Source organism: Apodemus sylvaticus, chromosome 1 (genome assembly GCF_947179515.1).
Source record: "Apodemus sylvaticus chromosome 1, mApoSyl1.1, whole genome shotgun sequence".
NCBI classification, from domain to species: Eukaryota; Metazoa; Chordata; class Mammalia; order Rodentia; family Muridae; genus Apodemus; species Apodemus sylvaticus.
Genome location: NC_067472.1, coordinates 141,129,890 through 141,153,613, shown reverse-complemented (window position 1 = coordinate 141,153,613; position 23,724 = coordinate 141,129,890). Strand labels below are relative to the sequence as shown.

The following is a 23,724-nucleotide window of genomic DNA, read 5'->3' as shown; positions in this document are numbered from 1 at the left end:
GGGCGAAACAAAGATGCAGCCCTGCATTTCACTGTGTTTCATTTAAGAAGAGCACATATGTAAAGTGTCAGGTCACATTTTCCTGCCTCCAGCTTATATACATATCGGGGTTGTGCTGAAACTTCCATTATTCCGAAGGATGAAAGAAGAGGTACGTTTGATCCACATGCTCAGTTCCTATTATACTGTAGGCCTTTGAAATACTAAGGCTGAACAGATCAAGTTGTGAAAGGGACAGGAGGAAGTAGGGACAGTGGCCACACATAGCACGCATGGCCGCTTTCTGCCTCTGCCATTACGTGGAGAGTCTGCTTTTGGGCAGCAGGTGGTGTGACTGCAAAGAGCTCACACACACGTCAGTAACGATGGAGGACTTTTGGCACCGTTAGAGCCTAGAATTACAGTTAGTCTGCCTAACAGAATGTTGCCAACCGTTTTGGGAAGTAGCTTTTCTACCAAGCAACCCTTCTTGATTCCCCTTTCAGTCTTGTCTTATATAAATCCTACCAGTAAACAGAGAACTTTTACCCTCAAAGCAGCACTCCACAGCCCCCACAGGAACCCCTGAAAGCAGAGCAGATTACAGTGGCATCCTTTTAAAGGACAAGAAAATCAGTCATCCCCCCCAGAGAGCTCATCTCTCTGGCAAGGGAAAGCTCATGGGCTTTTGCAAAGGTGGAATGTGGACTGTGCATTCCTTCTGTTTCCCTAGGGAGAAGTCAGAGGAAGATGAAGGCAATTTCATGTACCAGGTAAATACCACTGAGCCCCAAGCACAGCAGAGGACCGGGACCCTCAAACTTCCCAATTATAGGAACATCTTAGCAAAACCCCCCAAACATTTAAAAATGTCCATTTCTGTAGTAGTTTAGAACAAAAGTATATTTAATTAGTGTCTACATTTTTTTTAAATCCCTCTCAAAAAATGTCTTCATAGGTTGCAAAACTTAGAAATGAGACAGGAACTTTCCAGAGGGTGTGTGCTCTGGAGCTGGCTGAGCCTCTGTGGGAGCCTAACCGCTCCAGCCCGGGCGCCCTGCCCTGCCCTGCTATGCCAGCTGCTGAGGCCATAGGGGTTGCAGAGAGTCTAGAAACTGACAAGTTTCCAATGGAGAAACTCACGAGAATAATCTCAAGGGACATCATCCTCTGGGGAAAGACAGAGGATCATCACCAAAGGTATGTCATCCAACAGTTAATTTGGTTCTATTATCAAATTAAGAGTTCTTCAGGGAACTGCAGCTCACTTTAAGTTAGATGTGGGGAAGCTCATCTGACTAAGTTTATATATGAGACACACTCACATACAAAGAAAAACACAGAAGACAAAATGTCCTTAATTTGGGGGAGGATATATTCCAACTTGAGGGAAAGGTGAAGGCCTTTTAGTTGTGAAGCCCACTCAGGACATTTCCAGAGAGTTCGGCATGCCCCTCCTCTGAACAGGACAGGACAGGGCAGGATGGAAGGGTCTGTCCTGCCTGGCTGGACTCTCCTGGCCCGGCTGGCCGGCTGGCAGCACACGCTGGGCGATGGCAGGCAGTTGTCGTGGCTGAGCTGGCAGTGCTCCTAAGGCTCTTGAGTGTTTATCAACACAGCAGGTTAAAAGTCCGCAGACACTGGGTGGAGCAGCAGTAAGCCACGAAGCCAATGCTTGTCCTCCTGGGGGTGGGGGACAGAGGGAGAGATGGGCACCGTTAGCTCAGGAGTGCAGCGTCTGGTTCTTCCCACTGGAGACACTTCTTTCTCTGTTAGAACAAGTGACTAGGCATAAATAGCAGATTGCTTTGTAGAAACATAAGATGCTATTTCCAATCCAAGCCCAGGCTGCAGGTAAGGCATGTGTGTGCATGTGTGCTCCTTCCATTAGTGGGGTTTGGATGACAACCATACCTGTTAACAGCTAAGTTTTTTCATCTTCTAAAGGGCAATCAAAGAATATGAAGTACATTATAAAAGTCACAGCTAAGTATATATATATTTTACATCTCTATTTCCAGTACCTAGAGGCTGAGGCAGGAGGATTGCTAGGAGTTCCAGGGCAGCCTGGGCAGCCTGTTTCAGAACAACAACAACAACAACAACAACAACAAAACATAAAAAGAAAAAGCACCACCAATTTAGTTATAAAGCTTACACACTACAGAACTTAAGTACTACCTATCACTTGAAGGAATTTATCCGAACACATTCAGACAGAGTGCTCACAGAGTAATTTCAGAAGGCTTACGTGACTCAAAGGTCTTACATAATGGAGAAGCTCTTCTCCTCCTTGGGCACCTTTGCATGGTGAGTCACGCGTTCCCTGGGGCTCCTCATGTGCTCTGGATAGCAGAGGCTCTTAGAGACTCCTCTTCCCACCCAGAGGGCCATCCTCCGGTGTGGGGGGAGTGACTTACTGTTTTCACAGGACTGCCTGTGCTGAACGTCCAACACTTAATCCTAACTCTGCTGTTCTCCATTGAAGCTGAACTGCTGATCATGTGCACTCAAAACGTCAGATGGAGGGGGCTAGAGAGATGGCTCAGCAGTTAAGAGCACTGACTGTTCTTCCAGAGGTCCTGAGTTTAATTCCCAGCAACCACATGTGGCTCACAACCATCTGTAATGAGATCTGATGCCCTCTTCTGAGGTGTCTAAAGACAGCTACAGTGTACTCATATAAATAAAATAAATAAATCTTAAAAAAAAAGTCAGATGGAAGAACAGAGGATGGCGAGGCTCTGGGAGAGCAAGCAGTTGGAACACTCAAAAGCTACAGCATCATGTCACATGAGCTCAAAGTCTGTGGGGTGAGATGGCAAATTCTGACTGAACAGAATTAAAAACAAACCAAACGCTGGGTGGTGGTAGCGCACGCCTGTAATCCCAGCACTCTGGGAGGCAGAGGCAGGTGGATTTCTGAGTTCGAGGCCAACCTGGTCTACAGAGTGAGTTCCAGGACAGCCAGGGCTAAGAGAAACCCTGTCTCAAAAAAAACAAATCCAAAAAACCAAAAAACCAAACTAAACCAAACCAAACAAAAACAAAAACAACAACAACAAAAACCAACCAAACAAATAAACTAACCCAAATTCAGGTATGCTTAGTATCTTTCAATCTCAATTCAAGACACAGTGAGAGAATTTCTATGGTGACCCTTAATAAATCATTTTCTCATGAGCTGAAAGACATGGCTGAAGCCCAAATACAGAGGATTGCCAATCATATACCAGATAAAAGTATCATGATTTTTTTTTATATGTGCAAGTGTGTGTAGTGTGGGTACCTATTGGAATGTGTGCACGTGTGTGTGTGTGTGTGTGTGTGCGCGCGCGCACGCGCGCGCGCGCATAAATGTGGGGGCCAGATGCTGATACCGTGCATCTTCCTTGATCTTCCTGCCTTGTATACTGAGGCAGGAGTTCCTCCACTGAACCCAGAGTCACCAGTTCAGCTAGACTGGCTGCTTGGCTCGCTCTGGGATCACATTTCCATTCCTGGGGACTAGAATTATAGGCAGGGTGGAATGCCAACACAGCTTTATGTGGTGCTGGGCGTCCCAACTCCAGCTGACATACCCATACATCAATTACTGCTCAGCTCTGGGAAAATGGCTATGTAAATCTCTTTAGGGAAGGCAAAGACTTGGGTTGATGAGGACAAGAACGTAAGGCTTTGGGTAGAACTAATCTAAGAATCTTGATCCTCTAAAGATTTCTTCATACTGGAAACCAATCTCTCTGTCTCCTAAGAACATTAGTGTTCTCTTCCATAAAAAGATTCCAATGGCCTCACGTAGGGCGGCTGACTGAAAAGGAAGTGCCTAGTGTCTCTATTGACATAGGACCCATCATCGCCAATACTCAAGGCCGGTAGCACCTCAAAGAGGCATAAGAAACAGTATGAACATTTTTGAATACATAAACTTGTCAGCCTAGAAGATCATTGTCTTGAAGAACACAAATGACCAAAATTCAACTCTGCCAAGATGAAGCAGACAGCCCATGGAACCTATGACCACTGAAGAGCTTGGAATTGTAATTTAAAAGATATTCTATTACCAGATGGGTATCCTAGACCCTAACAGTTAAATCCTAGCAGGTAAAGACCAATAAGGCTTTAATACAATTTCCTTTGCAGAAGTTTCCAACTCATGAGGATAGTATTTGCTTTACTCCCAAATGAAAGAGAAGCCAAACAAACAGAACCTGAGCCCCGGAATATTATAGACTAGTAGCTCTCATGAGAATTGATTTAAAAGGTGCTCAACAAAGGATTAAACAAACAAACAAACAAACAATACACAGAGATCAAGGGAGAGCCACTCTGGGCATGTAAGGTGGTTGAATATTTGAATCTATCAATGTGTCAACAAGCTAAATAAGGAGAATCATATCATCTTACACTTACACAAAGCATTTAAGCAGGAGCAGTGGTTTGTACTGGGAAGACTAGAGTTGAGAGAACACAACAGGACAACTGGCATGAATTAAAGGCTAGCTTGGTCTACATAGTGAGTTCTAGGCCAGCCGGGGTTACAGGATAAGACCCATACCTCTAAAGAAAGAAAGGACCAGAGAGATGACTCACAGGTTAAGAACACCGTTGCTCTCGCAGAGGACCTGGTTTCAATTCCCAGCACCTACATGGTGGTTCACAACTGTCTGTAACCCCAGTTCTAGAGCATCATCCAACAGGCACGTATGTGGTGTGCATACATACATGCAGGCAGCAATACACAAGGTAAAAGAAAGAAAGAGGAAGGGAGGGAGAGAGGGAAGGAGGGGAGAAAAGAAGGGAGGGAGAAAGGGAGGGAGGGGAGAGAGGAAGGGAGGAAGAGAGGGAGGGAGGGAGAGAGGGAGGGAGGGAGAGAGGAAGGGGGAGAAGGGAAGAAGGGAGGGATGGAGGGAAAGGAGAGAGAGAGAGAGAGAGAAGAATGGAGTGGAAGGGAGGGGATGAAAAAAGGGAGGAGAGAGGGGAGGGAGGGAGACAAAGCATTTGACAAAACACACTTTTCGCTCTAACTGCTATTACCATTCTCCTTAGCAAGGAAAGGGCAAGGGTGTTCCCTTAAGATGACAGATGAGAAAAGCAAGGGTTACTCTCAGAACCACGGCTGAGTGCTAGAAATTCTGACCTCTGCAGCAGAGCAAGAAAAAGGCAAGCAGAAGGGAAGATATTATTTATTGGTATATGGCAAGACATAATTGCCTATGCAGAAAATCCCATGTAATCTACAAAAAATACTCAAAAAACCAAAAAAAACTAAAACCCCAGTAAGCAACAGCAATAAGATAGTTGCAAAAAACAAATTGTATTTCTTTACACTAACAATGAACACATGAAAATTGAAGAAAAACCACCATTTATGACTACAAAAAGAAAACCAAATCTTTGGGCATAAACAAAGCATTTTAGCATTTGTGTGCTAGCAATCACCAGTTGCTGATTAAAGAAATAAAGGGAAGCCTTAGTCAGTGGAGACACAGCACACTTGTCAGTAAATCCACTATTACAGACATCAGTTCTGAGCAAACTGATCTATGGGCTAAATGTAATTCTCATAGAAAATCTAAAATGGGGTTTTGGAGACAAAAAACAACCAACCAACCAACCAATCCCAAGAATAAGCTAAAAGGCAAAAACTAAAACAAAAAATTTGCCAGGGAGGCAGAGGCAGGTGGATTTCTGAGTTCGAGGCCAACCTGGTCTACAGAGTGAGTTCCAGGACAGCCAGGGCTACACAGAGAAACCCTGTCTCAGATAAACAAACAAACAAACAAACAAACACATACATACACACACACATATACATAAATACATAAATAAAACAAAAAATTTAGCCTCCAGAATGACCTAAAACAACTTCCAAGAGAAGAATGAAAGACGCTGACAACTGTACTTGTGTTAAGCCTATTGCAGCCGCAGTTTGGTCCTGCTTGAGAGGCAAATCAGTGAAATGCACCAGATCCTGGAAAAGCTTCATGAGTGTACTGTGACAGAGATGGCTGATCTTGACAGTTCATCAGCAGGATTTAGAATCATCATAGAAACAAACCCCCGGGCATGCCAGGGATCTTCTAGATTAAATTAATTGAGATAAAAGCCCCACCTTAAAGGGCAGGTGGCATCATTCCAAGTTCAGTGCTAGCCTGGGCTACAGAATAAATTTTAGGTTGGCATGGGCTACAGAGTAAGTCAGGTGTGATGCCACCTTTAATACCAGTACTCAAGAAGCAAAGGAAGGCAGATCTCTGAGTTCAAAGTCAGCATGGTGTATGATGTGAGAGAAACCCTATCTTAAGAGACAGAGAGAGAGAGAGAGAGAGAGAGAGAGAGAGAGAGAGAGAGAGAGTTGAGAAACAGATACACATACAGATACAGACCTAGACAGAGCTAGAGAGAGATAGACACAGAGACTTTGTCTCAAAAGAGAAACAAAACAAGAACACCTAATTAAACCAACCTGTCTTAAAAAGGCAAAGGGTACTCAGTAAGGAAACCTCCCCAGCTGAGCTCCCTCCGTGGCACCCAGAGCTGAGTTTGGAGCACCATTCTCAGTCATTAAAGTCAGAACTCTAGCCATAGTTATTTTTATTTGACCTTGGGGTATATACATTTGTATAAATCACAAGTAAAATGGCTTTAGACACAAAAGATCTTAAGCATATTATGCATATTGGAGAATTAGCTGATGAAAGTGGACTCCCCCTTTTACGATTTATTTTAGCTTTACTTGTTTGTGTGTTTGTGTGTAGGTGTGTACATGTGAGTGTAGATGCCCTCAGAAGTCAAGGAGCACACACAACTGCTGGGACAGTGCCCCAGCCCTTTATCTTGGTTTTAATGATAATTACGGGAAGCCAGCTCCTTCCTAGCAAGGACACTATTCTTAATGCTGGAACCAGTGAGCTCCTAACAGTTAAGCTTCTAAGTAAAAGAATGGAAGTCTGTGGCGACCTGCTGCCAGGATGAGTGGCCTGGAGGTGTTCTATCTATGTTACAGGGACACGGCAAGGCTGTGTACTTTTCTGTTTCTGAGAGGCTCCTGTAGCAACTGGCGGTATAGGTGTACTGAATGGATGGTCAAGTTGTCACAAGTCTACTGTGTGCTCACTGTGGCCTCAGAGGCTTGACGATTTTAGGGAAGAAAGTGAACTAAGCAATAATTCCAGTTAGGAAAGGCTGCTGACAAGTTCTACGAAGACCACGAGGCACGACGCATACTTAGAATCTGTGTGTTTACAACTGAGGCAGAAGAAAGAGCATCTGAGCTAGTTTTAAAATACAGAATGACGATGACGATTCCTTATGAGGCGAATCACAATGCTGCTGGCACAGAAAAGAGCCCACAAGCATCGTGAGAAATGTGGGATTTCTCTTGTAATGTATTTGCTGATTAAAAATAAAAAGCATATCTTTGACTCATTCCAGAAATTCAAGCCAAAAGGAGAACAATATTTATATGGGCTGATAGAATGAAGTCCCACGCACATAACTTGTGGAAGAGTCACCTAACAGTGTGTCACACACTGTCGCATTTATGCCGCAACAACTTTCTCATGAGAATATCCCTGTGCAGAACCAGAGGCTGCCCCAGACTCTGGGAGCAGGAAGAGTTAGATAATGCAGTTATGGTAAATCCCCAGGGCAGAGCACAGTGCACAGCAGGTGGTCTATCAGTAATTTTTGAATAAGGCAATGAGAAAGAAACAAAAAGAACATCTGCTCAGCAGTGACACAGGCCTATGTTCCCAGCTATCCAGGAGGCCGAGGCAGGAGAACAGCAAGTTCAAGGCCAGTTTGGGCAACTTATGAGACCTGACCTCAAAAGACGAAATGAATAGGGAGGGGGGGCAGGGTATAGCTCAGTGGGCCAATACTTGCCTAGCACATGGGAGGTTCTAGGTTCCATCCTGATACTAGGGGAAAATAAAAATCAACCAAATATATATCTTTTGAAGAGTATTTTTCTTATGGGACATAGCATGAGTTACTTTGGGGGTGTCAAAAAAAATAAGCTTTTCTTAGAGAAAAAAAATCTGGAACAACCATGAAAATAATGTATTTCTGATATGACTTGGTTTTCTAGAAGGAAGTGATATGAATAAAAGAAAGGGCAAGGAAGTGTGAAACATCTCACGGGAGAACATACCAGAAAAGAACTATCCGGAAGAGTTCATTAAAAAGTAAACCACTGTCTAGAGGGAGGAGGGAAGAGGGAGGAGGGAGTGTAGCGGTATTCTGCACACTTCCAAACAATGGATCCTGGTCACCAGATGCAAGACCTCATATCCACAGTGCTCATGTAGTCACTCTGCAGCAAAGACTAAGAGTCCCTCCAAGAACCAGAGCACCACTCCAAGACTAACAGCAGCCTGATTGGAGCCACTGCGCTGCAGCCTCCCCAGACCCTCCTGGTCCTCCCTCAGGCCCTCCTGGTATACATAGTCAGCACATGCAAGTGTGTGCCTTCTGAGATGCACAGAGCACCAAAGTATTTCTTACAAGGAATCAGTTGGCCTAGTAATGTTTTAGCAATTAAGGTTCAATTTCTAAATTTATTATCGATTCTTTTAAATGAAATTCTATCTTCTTTGGTAAAGCATGATAAAGCTTTTCTACAAATATACAGTTGTTTATATGTAATATTGTACCTGTATATACATGCCCATAAACACAAATGTTCATGCTCATATTAACGGAAATTAGTTGACATTATGTATATTTATATGCAGCACATCTTAAAGCATTCTGGTTAGTTAGGAATGTCTGGCTAGGGCCAGGATGGTGGCTCAGTGGGTAGAGGCACTTGCTATGCCAGACTCCAGACCTGAGTTTGATCCCTGGAGCCCATGTAACGATGGGAGAACCAACTTTACAAAATTGTGCTTGGACTTTCACATACATGTTTGGCACATGTGAAAGCACATACATTTTGGTTTTTTAGAACTGTAAAAGCAATCCCATGTGCATATAGGGTTGAAAGTTAAAAATACAAGTGTACTAACCACATTCTGGCTGTAGCTTGTCTCCAGAAGTTTAACTGCTAGCAGTGGTTTCATGGCAGAACCTTTAAGAAATGAGGCTATAGGGCCCTGGAAGCTTCAATGTCATGACTGGATGACACCTGTGGAGGGCTGAGTATGAATGGCCCCCATTAGCTCATATACTTGAACACCTGGTCTTAGGGAGTGGCACTACTCTATAGGGATTAGGAGGTGTGGCCTTGCTGGAGTTAAGTGTGTCATGGAGATGGGTTTTGGGGTTTCAAATGCTCAATCCAGGCCCACGGTCCCTTGCTACTGCCTGCAGATCCTGATACAGAACTCTCAGCTACCTCTCCAGTACCATGTCACACTTCCTGCTATGACAATAAGGGACTAAAACTCAAAATGTTATCATGCCCAAATTAAATGCTTTCCTTTACCGGAAACTGCCAGAGTCACCGTCTCTCATCAAAGCAATAGAACACTGAGTAAGACAACACCTGTCGCATGGGAATGAGCCTGATCTGGTGGCTTTGGAATATGAGGGGCGAGCCCTGCTTCTGCCACATCTATCGCATCACATGCCTTTGTGTCCCTGAGGTGCTACCTCAGTGGACCAGATGCTATGTCCATGCTCTTGAGTCTCTCGAACTATGAGCTGAATAAACCTTTCTTTGTAGAACACTCTGCCTCTGGTAGTTTTTGAAGGAACACAAAACAGGATTAGGCACCTCAGACTTCATAATTCCAGATTCCTCCTTCCAAGTCTAATCACAAAAATGGTTGAACGGACATCTTTCAGGTTTTCCAGTGCGTATGCTGAAATCATATATGCATGCAAATACACATAGCTATACACACGTGTATTTCTTTGTTTTGTTTTGTTTTGTTTTCCAAGATAGGGTTTCTCTTTGTTACAGCCCTGGTTATTCTGGAATTCACTCTGTAGACCAGGCTGCCCTTGAATTCAGAGATCTATCTGCCTGTCTCCCAAGTGCTGGGACTAAAGTTGTGTGTCATCACTCCTGGCTCTGGCTATACATATATATTTCAAAAAATATCTGCTCACACTATTAGGGAGTATTAATTTTGTATTTTTAAATGCTACTTCAACAATATTCTCACTGTGCAGTGACTGAAATGCAGGGATGGCGCTTGACTGCCAGGGTTCAAATCCCAGCTCCACCCTGAGACTCTGCACTAGGAAGATGAGGATCACATGATGTGCTGAGGCTTATGACCCAGCTAAGCAATAGCTGAACAAGGAGGTACCTGAGACTGTGACACCGAGTAAAGCAATGTGTGGGAGGCCATCATTCACCTGCCAAGCTGGAGCTCCTGGCGCTAGGTCTTTTCACTGCACCCCCAGGGCCCCATTGCACAAAAGCAGAGCTGTAACCATCCCAACCCAAATGTACTTGTACTGTCTGTGATGCAAAGCTTAACCCAGCATTTATGGACAAACCATACAGGCAGTTGTTTCTAAATACCCTGGTGAGTTAAGTGAGACTTTTTAGAGCTGGTGACAGCTCCTTTTATGGCAAACTGCTTAGGTTACAGGGGGCCCCAACTGTCCAGGCAAATCAGTTTCAATGCTGCTGTGGTCACTTTTTTTAAAGATGTGATTAATATTTAAACGAATAGACTTTGAGTTAAGCAGATCACTCCCTCCCATACAATAGGTGAGCCTCTTCTAACTAATCTTAAGGGCAGAGGTGTGAAAGACATTCTCCCCAAGACACAGATACCTGGTCTGATCTGGCAGCTGCTACCCTGAAGCACCAAGTCCCACCATGCAGCTGTGAGTAGCAGCCCTCACAATCAACCTTTCTCTTTCAATCCTGGAGAAAAATGAAAATCTCTTGAGGACCTGCTACTGCGAAGGGACAGCTTGCTGTAATAAGCACATCCAGGAATACGGAATGGCACCCACACTGGCTAACAGAGGCTGGAAGGCTTTGAGGTACATAGGAAACGCCTGTGCTGGTCACAGCTGCTCCCGACAGAAACAAAGGAGAATGTGGTGAGGAGAGACAGGGACTAGGAGGCCAGTTATACTGTCTCAGGGACACAGAGCTGCCTTGAACACAATGCTGAGTGTTGAGTGTGCTCCCCATGACATAGGGGACACAGCCCTGGAAACCACGGACTGCTCTCTGAGGCAGAAAGCAGAACTTAGAGAGGTGATAATGAAGTAACTTCTCTGCGGTTTCTAAGCCAGGTGCCCAGTGCACCACTTGACTTGTCACTTACAGTAAGATGCAAACTGGAGAGAAAGAAGGCAGGGGAATTTTATTGTTAAGCAAAAATGAAGCAAACCTTGAAGATTTGGAAAGTTCAAGCTTTCTTGAGCTAAATGTTGAGTATGGCGTGGTGGGGAAACCTTCCTTAAGGAGATCAGGTTGAAAGAGAAGTCAAAAATAGACACTGAAGAAAAGACAGCATCTTCAACAAATGGTCCTGGTCAAACGGCGTGGCTACATGCAGAAATGCTGCTCTCTTGGTTTGGAGAGGTCAAAGAAAAAGGAAGATGGAGGAGGACTGTAAGACATCTGGGTCTCTTGGGTCAGAACGGCTCATGAGCTATCAAGCTGCAATAGTGTTATGCTTGAAGGAAAAAAATCAGCCTGAGGTGGGGCTGTCTGAATTCTCTGGCTTACCAAGCCTGAGGGTGGGGCGGCCCTGCTGGGGACCAAGAAGAGAGCCTATGGCGGCCTTTGGGGCTTCAGCTTATTAGAACCTGGGATCCTTTTTTGCTTCAAAAGTTCTCTCATCTCAAGTGATGCTGTGTAGCCTCTACCCATCCCACATCACACAGTAGGAATGGAGACACTGCTTTCATGTTTGCAGATGGAGTTCTGCTAGAATATACTAAGTTTTGCTCATTCCTAATTTAAACAATATTTAGGACAAGAATCTGTACATTTAAGAGTTGATGCCAAGGTGCTTAATGCTTAAATGTTTCTCAACCATTTGCTTCTCATCTTGAGAACTGTTTAGTTGTGCCCCCTTTTATAAGTTGGGTTGATTTTTTGATGTTTGGGTTTTTTTTTTAAGTTTTTTTCCTATTTTTGATATTAACCTTCTATTGGATACATACTTGGTAAAGCTCTCTTCCCATTCCATAGCCTGCCACTTTGCCTGAATGATGTGTCCTTTCTTATACAGACGTGAAACCTCCTCTATTGCTGCTCTTAGTGCCTGCTTACAGAGTCCTCTCCTGTGCCAGTGAGTTCAGGACTGCCTCTCACTCTGTCTTCTATCAGACTCAGGGTGCGCAGCCCTCTGGTCCTTGATCCATTTAGACTGGAGTTTTGTGCAGGGTGATAAATATGGGTCTGTTTACATTCTAATACATGTAGTCACAGTTTGACCAGGACCATTTATTGAAGATGCTGTCTTTTCCCCAGTGTCTATTTTTGACTTCTCTTTCAAAAATGACGTGTCTTTGGCTATGTCTTGGTAGACATGTTGGCTCATGTCTGTGATCCTAGGACTATGGAGACCAGTCTGGCTTACAGGAAACAAAAACTTTTACACACATTGGAACGAAGTGAGTTACTTTGTGAGAAAGGCATGAACTGTGTGTTTGGGGGTAACATTCTAGAACTACACGTGGTCCTCAAGTTCCTTTCCTGACAATGATCCTAAGCCCTTTGAAAATATCTGAACACTGATAAGCTGACTGGCCCCTCTGTGCACAATTACACAGTTCCCACTTTCCGCCCCACCCCATCTTCCGTCATCTGGGAAAGCCTAAGTGCTAAGCTGAGTTGGTTTCCAGTGGCCAGTGACTTCATCGTTTACATCTATGAAGTGCATTAGAAACTGAAAGAACTGGGTTTGGAGAGCTTCCAGAGAGTGGATGATGTGGTACAGAGGGCAGTGGACCTCAGAGGGTGTGGCTGCTCAGCGCACTTCCCACATGCCCTGCCCTCTGCAATTCTTCCCCCTGGCTGCTCATCAGGAGTCTCTGTAACAGCAGGTAAACATAAGTGAAGTGCTTCTCAGAGCTATGAGTCATTCTAGATTAACTGAACCCATGGAGGAAGTGACATGCTGTCAAACTGTCTCTAAATAGGTTTATATCCATAGATCAGTGTTGCTTTTAGCCTTGGTCAGAGAAGCTCCTGCTTCCAGTGGAAAGTGGTTAGCAGAGCCTTATAATTGAGAGTAAGACTCTGGAGTATGAAGCCCTAAATGGAGTATTGGATGTTGTGGAAAGACTGTAAGAGGCAGGGGACAGGAAAGACTGCTATGAAACACTAAGTAGTTACACCCATGAACTCACAGCAGTGGTGGTTAAGCCTGCACAGGACAGAGCCCATCAGCAAGCCATCATGAATAGGAAGGGGCTTATGGAGTCTCTCACCTGCCTGAGGAGGGATGCCACTGACTGGGATAGAAGGAGTGGCACAGTCCAAGATGACAGAGGCACCACTGACTGCTCATCCTCAAGGAAACAATCTCCCACCCATGTCCACACAAGGAATCCTACCTAAATGCAGTAAAATCTGTCTCTGTCTGTCTGTCTGTCTCTCACATATACAAGGACATTAACATAGAAAGATTTGGGGAGATAAAGGGGTTGGAAGTAGAGGGAAGAGGTTAAGAAGACAAAGGAAAAGTATATTATCAAAGTACAATATACACACATGTAATTGTAGAAGAATACATTTAAAATGTTTGTTTTTTAAAAAGTGAAGTTCCCAGAGTGGGGTTTTGCTTGTTTTTCTTATCTCAAATGTACTAGAGATCATTATGGGTACAGTTTTATCTCTCCCAAATTCCTTATAAGTGATCCCAGCCCCTAGTATTTCATAATGTGTCTTAAGACCCTCCTCATTGCAGAGGGGTCCAGCACATATCCAGAACATGTACACACAGAGGCCAAGAAGAATACAGAGTTAGTCACACCCTGTTGGATCCCCGGCCAGGTCTATGCAATCACATCACACGGTGAAGCGTCCATAAAAACCTGGAGACAAGGTTCAGGAGCTCTCAGGTGAAGGCATGGGAATTCTGGGAGGCTGACATCCCAAGAGAGGGAATGCCACACTTCTTCCCAGGCCTCTTCTGAGCATCACTGAGTATGCACTCTTGTGATGTTCTTTACAATAAGGTGGCTTTAATATCTCTCTGGGTTCTGTGAGTTGCTCAAATAAATAAACTGAATCCAGAGAATGGACTCTGGGAGCCCTGACTGTACCCACTAGTCAGAGGCACACGTCAAGCTAGCTGGGACTTCTGAGTGTTTCCAGATAGGCACGACAACCTTGGGTCTGAGCCGTGGGATCTGCTACCTTATGTCACACAATGAGTGTCATGTGTGTGGAAAACCCTGAACACTATGTTGTGCTTAAACAGTGAGACAAACAGCACACATTTGAATTGGGGGCTTGTTTGTTTTTCCCAAGGACAAGCATCAAATTTAAAAAGTTCAGAGTAGAGCTTCTGTACACAGAAAACATTAAAAAATTTCAAAACTATGGAAATTAGAACCTACAGTGTATCAAATAGGATTACTCAGGGCAAGGGGAAAACAAGCATAGCTTGGGAGAGGAGCAGGCAGAGACAAGGAAAGGAGGCTCCGTTTGCTCAACGGCGACCCTGTGCCAGGTGTTTGCCTTTCTCATCTGTTACTCACAGCTATGGCCAACAATGCAGACTGTTCTGTCCCCATTTTGAGGCTCAGGGAAGCTTGGCAGGCTGCCCAGGTTCTCAGTGCAAAGTCTGTGCTTTCTGTCTCTTATCCCACTTAGATTAAGGAACAGTAACAGGGCTGGGGGTATACGCCTTGCCCACAAGGCCATGGGCTCTGTTCCCAGTCCTGGGAGAAAGAAAGAAGGGAAACAAAGACAGGAGAAGAGGAGGAAAGGGCGGGAGAAGAGCAGGGCACAGGCTCCATGAAACGATCCAAGGCTGCCCTGGGCACACCCGTCACCGCCATCCCTCAGGAGGCCGAGGTACCACGTTCCTGTGTTTGAGGCCAGCCTCGGCTGTTATATAACAAGATTCCATTTCACACAAAAATGGTCACAATGGAACTCGAGCTGGCATTGACAACAGTGAGAAGCTCCCCAGACAAGTGAGAGCATCCTTTTTTTCTTTTTTCTTAGCTTTAAGGTACTCAAACTTAAGCTGGATGTGGTAGTACCTGCCTGCAATCCCAGCATTTTGGGAGCAGAGGTAGGAGGATGAAGCCATCCTCTGCTCACAGCTAGTTTCAGTCTCCGTCTCAAAGGGAGGAGGAGAAGGAAAAAGAAAGCCCAAACATGAAACCCTTAGGCAAAGCGCAGTCACGCAGGGCTTTTCCAATGCTCCACTCTACCGTCTGCCGTTCTTGCCCTCAGTAACAGTACAGGCTCTGGATTTTACTTAGCGAACATTCGTCATGAATGCAGAGCACTCTGCCAAGAAACACAGCGCGGTATGGGGATGCTGTTGAAAGAGCTGGGTACAGAGCAGAACCAAGCGCTCACACTCACGGGCAGAGTGTGGCTCACACCTCCCGCTGTGTCAGGTGAACCCAAGGGACGAGCTCCTTATACAAAGCTCCCTCCCCTTGCACGTGGGCGGAACTAGGCAGAATGAGCCGCTCCAAACAACACACACAGCTGTGCACACGTGTGCTGGACACGCCCCGTATACACCCCAAAGCTGAACTCTCGGGGGCAGCCAGGCTCTCTTGCAGTAGTGAAAACGAGCAGGTTTCATTTAGCCCAGTGGTTCTCAGCCTTCCTAATGCTCCCTTTAATCCAGTTCCTCCTGTTGTAGTGATGCCCCCCCACCATAAAAATAATTTCATTTCTACCTCATACCTGTAATTGTGCTCTTGTTATGAACTGGGATATAAACTGTGTTTTCTGGGGGTCTTAGATGACCCCTGTAAAAGAGGCTTTGACCCTCCACGGGGTTTCAACCCACAGGGTGATTTAGCTTCCTTAAGCTGCAGACTCCACATCTCCTCCCATGCATGCTGCCCTCATGCCATGCTGCACTGCTGGCCCACGTTAAGCCCCGCCCATGCCGCTGGCCCACGTTAAGCCCTGGTACCCACTTAGGCTTCGTTACCTCTGCTGCAGGCCTGCCATCGGCGTCTCTCTCAAGGGGAAGAGCTTAGGATAGACAAAGGTAAACATGGGCTCACTACACCGGTGACAGTGCCCCAGGGGGCAGTGCAGCAGCTCCAGGAGACTTCTGGGTAATGAGATTGGAGACAAAAAGTTCAGATCTGAAACAGAAGAGAAAAATCAGGCACATGAGTGAAAAATCCTATTTCCTTAAACTAGACGTTTGAATTTTCTCTTTGTTACCAAATGAGTTCAAATAGTTAAAAGTACATCACGTTGAAAATTCTGTTATCTGATAGACATTCAATAAAAATCTAACATTATTAGGAAATGAAAGATGTTTTTTATAGTTTTGATACTAAAGGAAAATGAAAATCCACCCTTTTATGAGCAGCTAGAAGCTGTCCTGAGGCAGAGGCAAGGAAAGAATCAGATCAAATAGTCTTTAGGAACAAGGATCAAAAACGCAGAGCAGGCTTTCCTAAGTTAGAGAGTTAAAGGAGGGTGAGGTCTGGAGACCACAGCGGCTGCCCTAAGTTCTCCCAAAGCCATCAGCCGTTCTGTCAGTTAGACACTGACAAGAGCCTACATGTGAAAAGGCGAGGACTAAAAGTTTCAGACGGGGTGCTGCAAGTCAAGGAGGATGAGAGGAGCATAAGCCAAGGTTTGCCTGTTTGTTCTCGTGAACACAGGGAGGGCACGGTCTTTCCAGTCCAGTCTGAGCCATGCAAGGACACTAGGGCGAGCCACTGCAGCTACCCTGGCGATCTCGACAGAGATTTGACCAGTTTTACCCTTATGTCAGCCATGCAGTGAAGGAGGAATGCTCAGACTGGTGACATCTCAAGTTCACCAGCTGATCTTGGCAAGGACACAGAGACCGACCGTCTTTTAGGACTTTCCAGATGAGTGATCCACTTAGAAAAATATAATTTCTATATAAGTAAATAACTAATAAATTTCTGTTCTGTATAAGCAAAAAGGATAAACCAAACCAGCCTACACCAGCCTACAGGGCAGCAGCATGGCTTAGCAGGCAAGGGTGCTCAACCCCAAACCTGGAGATCTGAGTTTGATCCCTGCAACACAATGCTGGGAGAAGCTACTCCCCTCCAGTTTTAAAAGAGAACTAAAGGAGGGCATTTGTAAAAACAGCTTAATTTTGGACTAACTAGATATTCCTGGAAAGTTAAGTTGGTTCTGTTTTAGTTGAACTCCATGGCCCCTCTCCAAATGCAAAGACAAAGCATAAACATATAAATGTGGTTCCGTAGTTAAAAGCACTTGATGAATCTGAGTGCACAGGTCAAGTGGTTGGGGACTGTGGTGCCTTCTTCTGGCCTGCGTGAGTACCCCACTCCCCAAACATGTACATACAAACACGTAAATACAAACTTTTACAACATAGAATAGTTCATTAACACCGTTCTGTTCAGTTGGTTGCTTATTCATTCTTGCTTCCTTTTCTCCCGCCCTTTCTTTTGGCACTGGGATTGGTCTCGGGGCCTTGTGCATGCTCTAGTGCTGAGCTCTGGCCGGCCAGTGCTTTCTTAATGTGCTTCCTTCTGATATGTGCCAGACAATGCCTATACAATCTAGACACTTCCCAAAGAAGCATTGGCCTGCTTGCTAATGCTGACAAAGGCTTTTGGGATTTCTTCTCCTTACAGTTGCTGGGTCCTGGGAGACAGAGGTCAAGCCCAGCTCTTCTGGAGGAGACAGGTGACTCTTTCCCCACTGTCTGCCTTTTACTTCAACCACACACACTTCCATACCAGGTTTTCTAATTTATAGTTTCTCTGGTAACTGCTGTCCTTTGCAATGAAAACCACGTTTTAATAACTGCTTCTGTGTGTCTTGTGTGGGGTTCCAAAGGAACCAGTGTTGAAAATATTAAACTTAACCAGCTTCATGGGGGCTGAGACAGGAAGACCACTAATATATTCAGTACCAAGAAACTTTACACTTGGTTAAGGTGGTAAATTTAGTGTGAAATGTGCATGCCATCATGATAAAAAAAAAGATGAAAACCAAAACAGACAGGATAAAACAAAGACATGTGTTTGTTCCCTGACTGTGACAGCAGAGAAGAACCACATACTTACCTTTCCAAAGCCTGTGGTAGGTGCGGTAGAGACTCCGCATGGTCAGTTCTTGCAGAGGCAGGACACGATCATTTTCTGTGCCTATTGCCTTCACCTCTGCTGGGAGGAAGACGGTTAGCTGCCCAGATGAGAAGGTCAGCAGCCTCACCTCGGACAACTGGATGGGGATGCCACAGCTGCATAAAGACACAGCACAGGGACATCAGCTGTGAGGTTACAAGGCCTTCACAAGGCACACAGAACACTTCATGTGGCTGGGCTGCCAGCTTCCTTTCACACTGAGCTGATGCTGACCCGGGCTCTTTATGTACTCCTGGCCAGAGGCACAGAAGCACCTGGAGTGCAGATGCATCCCTTATAGCACGGCTACCTCTGCAGCTGTCGTCCTGCACAAATCTGTGCAGCACGCTGCAAGCTCTGCTCTCCCCCATTTTAGTACCATGTTTATGTTGCTGGAAGATTCCAAAGTAATTTCCTTTTCTTAAGACTGAGTCTCACTGTACATAGATGAGGCTGGCTTTGAACTTGCAGGGATCCTCCTGACTCTGCCTAAGTGTGTGGGTTACAGGGTCCAATCCCATGCTGGGCTTACCTTTTAGGAGTGAAAAAAGAACCATGAGCTGTCTAAGTAGGTAAAACGCTTGCTGTCTGAGCAAGCCTCAACACCTGAGTTTGAGTCCCCAGACTATACAGAAGAGCCAGACACAGAAACACAAGCATCTGTAATCCGAGTGTGCCTCTACCAAAAGATGGGGGATGGGGACAGGAGAGCTGCCAGACGACTGCAGTCCAGCCAGCATGGCTGCGAACCAGTGAAAAAGACTCATTTAATCTCGAACAAGGTGGAAGGTGACATTCGAAGCTGTCCTCAGACCTCATAAGCCATGGTATGTACCCCATCCCCCACAGCAGTAGAGAGTCTAGTACTCTGTTGAGATATACTATTCTACTTTAAAATTTTTTAGCATTTTTTTTTCATGTGTAGAAAAATCTAAGGCTACAGACATACATTTAAAGTGCCAAACAGTATGATGTTCTCCAGCTCCACCCATTTGTCTAAGAATTTCATGAATTCATTGTTTCTAATGGCTGAATAGTACTCCATTGTGTATATATCTAAGTGAGGTAACCCAGTCTCAAAAGATCAATCACGGTATGCACTCACTAATAAGTGGATATTAGTCTAGAAAACTGGAATACCCAAAACATAATCCACACATCAAATGATGTCCAAGAAGAACAGAGGAGTGGCCTGGTTCTGGAAAGACTCAGTGTAGCAGTATAGGGCAATACCAGAACAGGGAAGTGGGAAGGGGTGGATGGGGGAACAGGGGGAGGGAAAAGGGCTTATGGGACTTTCGGGGAGTGGGGAGCCAGAAAAGGGGAAATCATTTGAAATGTAAATAAAAATATATCGAATAAAATTAAAAAAGAAGTAGTTATCATCAAAACAGTAAAATGCAAAAAAAAAAAAAAAGTGCCCAACAGTAACTTGGGTGGGTCTTTTCATAAACACGTGGGATGCATAGGCCAGGGATGCTAGCTTGAGTCTGGTTTTAGTGCATGGCTCACTCTCCCACAACCTGGGTCCCTTCTTCTAGCCCCTGAATAGGCCAAGGGGCTCTTTTTGCCTCTCTAACTATGCCCCCAACTGAGGTCATTAGTTACCTGAAAGCCTGCATCCCTTTCTTCGCCAACAGCTAAAGGCTTTAACAGAGGCAGTTCTTCAAGTACTACCTATGGAGTTCTGGCTGTCAACTCCACTCAGCCTAGAGAGTCATCTGAGTGGAGAACCAAAGAATAGTCCAGATCAGACTAGTCTGTGGCCAGGTCTGCAAGAGATTGTCTTAACTGACGACTCTTGTGGGGGGGGGGACTAGCTGAGCAGGAGGCAGTGAGCAAACCAGCGTTCCTCCACAGTTCTGTTTCCGTTTCTGCTCTGACTTCCCTTTATGAGAGAATGTGATGGGGGAGGGGATGGGGGGGAGTGGGGGTTAGGGGGTTAGGGGGTTAGGGTGTGTGTGTGTGTGTGTGTGTGTGTGTGTGTGTGTGAGACAAATAAAGTCTTTTCTCCCAAAGTTGCTTTTCGTCCAAGTGTCATCACAGCAACAGACAAACCACGAAAACTACTAAGATCATATTTTTTGACTGACCAGAAAAGACAAGGACACGGGTACAGGACTAGAAGGCAGAAGCCAGGGGCTCGTTACAAGTTTCTTCCAGTGCCCCTTCCTTCATCTCACTGGGAAACAATTCGGGAACAGTTCCACTGTAATCCTTGGGGCTGAGAGGGAGGCAGAGGAGAGCCCAAATGAATCTTTCCACAGGACTTTGAGGCGGAATGTTACTGAGGGGCTCACGTTGATTTGAGAGCTCGCCAGGTTAGACTAAAATGCCACACAGAATGAAAAGCAGGTGCCATAAGCAGGCATTAGGGCCTGAAAACAAGGCTGTGCATGCACCCAGGGTCAGGGCCTGAAGACACGGCTGTGCATGCACCCCAGGGTCAGGGCCTGAAGACACGGCTATGCATGCACCCCAGGGTCAGGGCCTGAAGACACGGCTATGCATGCACCCCAGGGTCAGGGCCTGAAGACACAGCTGTGCATGCACCCAGGGGCTGGAGAAAGGGACTGGGTTGTTGGAGGGTGTGCCATGAATGATAGCTGAAGTCAAGGGGAGTTTTAGTGCATGCTGAAGACTATTGAATGTCTCTTTCTAGACTGTGTGGTGATGTGGACAGTGAAGGGACTTGATCACAAAGAGGGAAGGAAAACTGCAGACACAAGGGGGACAGGACTGAAGGAGTTAGGAGGGTCCGGACAAGGCAGGGAAGAGGAGGTGCAGAATGGAATGCAGAACTGGGAAGAAGCCAGGGGCCTTCTCTGCAAACTGTAAAAACAAACAATTCATACTTTCTAACTGCTGATAATTTGGGGGGGGTCTGATCTGTTTTAAACTCTTCAGAAGCAGGGAAACATGGGACTAACTTCACTTAGTGATTTCTTTTTCAGAAGAGCTGCTTTAGTTCATCTGATCATATGAACTTTGGTATTTTAGCCAGGAGTCTTTTTTTAAAGTGTTATTTCAAAACAATGTATTACTGTAAATTTAAATGGTAGAAATAACATAACTTATTTCCATGGGTTAAGCAGTATAAAAAACATGGAAAAGAAGCGAACAATTTTTTTCTAGGCTTCCCACTTTCAAGTCCTACCTCCAGTCTCTTAGTCCCAATGTTATTTTGGTGTTTTTTAGTTTACTCTCTACACTCATGAGAAAGAAAGGAAGGGGGGGGGGAGGCAGAGACAGAACCTTTCTTTTAGTCTGCCCCCTTAATCAAACAAGAGCACACAGTACTACAATGTTCCGCTCATATAATCATGTGGGCCATCAAGATACAACTAGAGAAGTCTTCTGGACAGTCATGTCATCGTCAGAGTGTGACTGGAATTTACTGTGTTCATCTCAGCTGTTTCAGTTTTCCCTTCTATTACATGACATCACAATAAAAGCAACATATCCTTAGGTACAGAAATTTTCATGACTTAAGATAATATTCCCCAAAAGGAAACTGCTAGTCACAGAAACACAGCTGTAAATACAGAGGTTGTGAACTGCACTGTCCACAGATGGCAGGGTGGTGTTTGCTTGTACAGTCACAATTGAGTTAGCAATCTTTGGGGATGTTTACTGGTCATTCACAGTTCCTCTTCTGTGACCTAACCATTCACACTTTTGCTTACTGTTCAACTGAATCAAAAGTCAATTCTTAGACCCTTTCATATTGGCAAATCCTTTTTGCACCTTAGGTGAACATCTCCTCCTTTTAGAGATGGTCCCTATCCCCACTGAGCTGTCTCCCCTGCTGTTACAAGCATACACCCTTCCATTCACAACACCCTACTCTTCCGATTGTTAGCAGGGTTGTCCTAAACTTCCTTACTCTTTTATTTCACATGTAGATGTTCTTTCCTTTTTTGTCCATGTTATAAAATAGAACAAACTATAGTGCTATCAAGTGCAGTAACTGTTCAGCTCTGAATTGGAGTGCCATCTTCACCATGCTAACTTCCCCAGCAAACACTTTTGAATGAACTGAGGATTTTTCCACTTTTCTGCTACATCTGTCAGTCTTACAGGGCCTAATGCCCCTGCCGTGCAGAAGAGAGCCAGCTGATACATCTGCCTGCAGGATCCTTCTTAAAGCCTCTCCTTGCAACTCTCAGTTGCTTACCATTTACCCTGAACTTTACACTAGTTTTATCTGGACATCACCCAAACTTTCCTGGGATTTGGTTCTTTTAACATGTAGTATAATATTGATTCTTGATTTCCAAAAATCTATTTTATCAGATAAAGTCACCCCCTCCCCTGCTGCCACCCAGTTTGCTTACAGGTTTTCCTGTCTGTCTTTTGAATTAGAATATCTGTTGTTTTCCTTTCCCTTCACAGGAAGTAGGAATACAAGGTGGTGGCCATTCTAGAAACTGAAACCTCACTTCAACTCATTCCAAGATGCACACTGAGAAGGCTGCGAGTGACTACACCCTGCCAGAGGTCACTGTATCTGTACGGGTCCAACAAGGAGTCAGGAAAGTAAAATATTAAAAAACCAAATGAACAGGGGGAAACTCTTAAGATAATGACCAGGAAAAAGGCTATTAATTATAAAAAGAGCTGTGATAGTTGATACTGACTGCCAACTTCACAGGATCTAAAGTCACTCAAGAGATAGACCTCTGAGGATGTCTATAAGGGCCTCCTAGGTCAGGCTGCGGTGGGAAGACCCAACATGTGGGAACACTGGTGAAGGCTTAATGGGAAGGAGAGAGAGCAAGCCGAGAACCCAGCACCAGCATCCACTCCTCCCTGCTTCCTGCCGCTCCTGCCCGCTGCCTGACGCTCCTGCCAGCTGCCTGTTTCTCCTGCCGTTCCTGCCGGCTGCCTGCCACTCCTGCCGCTGCCTGCCCACTGCCTGCTGCTCCTGCCGTTCCTGCCCGCTGCCTGCCACTCCTGCCGCTGCCTGCCCACTGCCTGCTGCTCCTGCCGCTGCCTGCCCGCTGCCTGCTGCTCCTGCCGCTGCCTGCCCGCTGCCTGCCCACTGTCTGCTGCTCCTGCCGCTGCCTGCCCGCTACCTGCTGCTGCCTGCCTGCTACCTGCCACTCCTGCCGCTGCCTGCCCACTGCCTGCTGCTCCTGCCACTCCTGCCGCTGCCTGCCACTCCCGCCGCTGCCTGCCCACTGCCTGCCTGCTGCCTGCCCACTGTCTGCTGCTCCTGCCGCTGCCTGCCCGCTGCCTGCCCACTGTCTGCTGCTCCTGCCGCTGCCTGCCCACTGCCTGCCCGCTGCCTGCCCACTGTCTGCTGCTCCTGCCGCTGCCTGCCCGCTGCCTGCTGCTGCCTGCCTGCTACCTGCGGCTCCTGCCGCTGCCTGCCCACTGCCTGCCTGCTGCCTGCCGCTCCTGCCCACTGCCTGCCCGCTGCCTGCCCACTGTCTGCTGCTCCTGCCGCTGCCTGCCCGCTGCCTGCTGCTGCCTGCCTGCTACCTGCGGCTCCTGCCGCTGCCTGCCCAC

General features: G+C 45.9%; 1 protein-coding gene across 2 annotated transcripts in view; it reads right to left on the bottom strand.

The window, feature by feature from the left end:
* Positions 1 to 864: 864 nt before the first annotated feature.
* Positions 865 to 23,724, bottom strand: part of Lrrc28 (leucine rich repeat containing 28) — a 131,673-nt gene continuing 108,813 nt past the window's right edge. For both annotated transcript variants that reach the window (XM_052160927.1, XM_052160935.1), the window contains 3 exons: positions 18,151 to 18,326; positions 16,047 to 16,206; positions 865 to 1,662 (listed from right to left, as the gene is read on the bottom strand). In XM_052160927.1, coding sequence (XP_052016887.1) covers positions 1,590 to 1,662; positions 16,047 to 16,206; positions 18,151 to 18,326 — 409 coding nt within the window. In that variant the 3' untranslated portion in view covers positions 865 to 1,589. The remainder of the gene's footprint in view (positions 1,663 to 16,046; positions 16,207 to 18,150; positions 18,327 to 23,724) is intronic.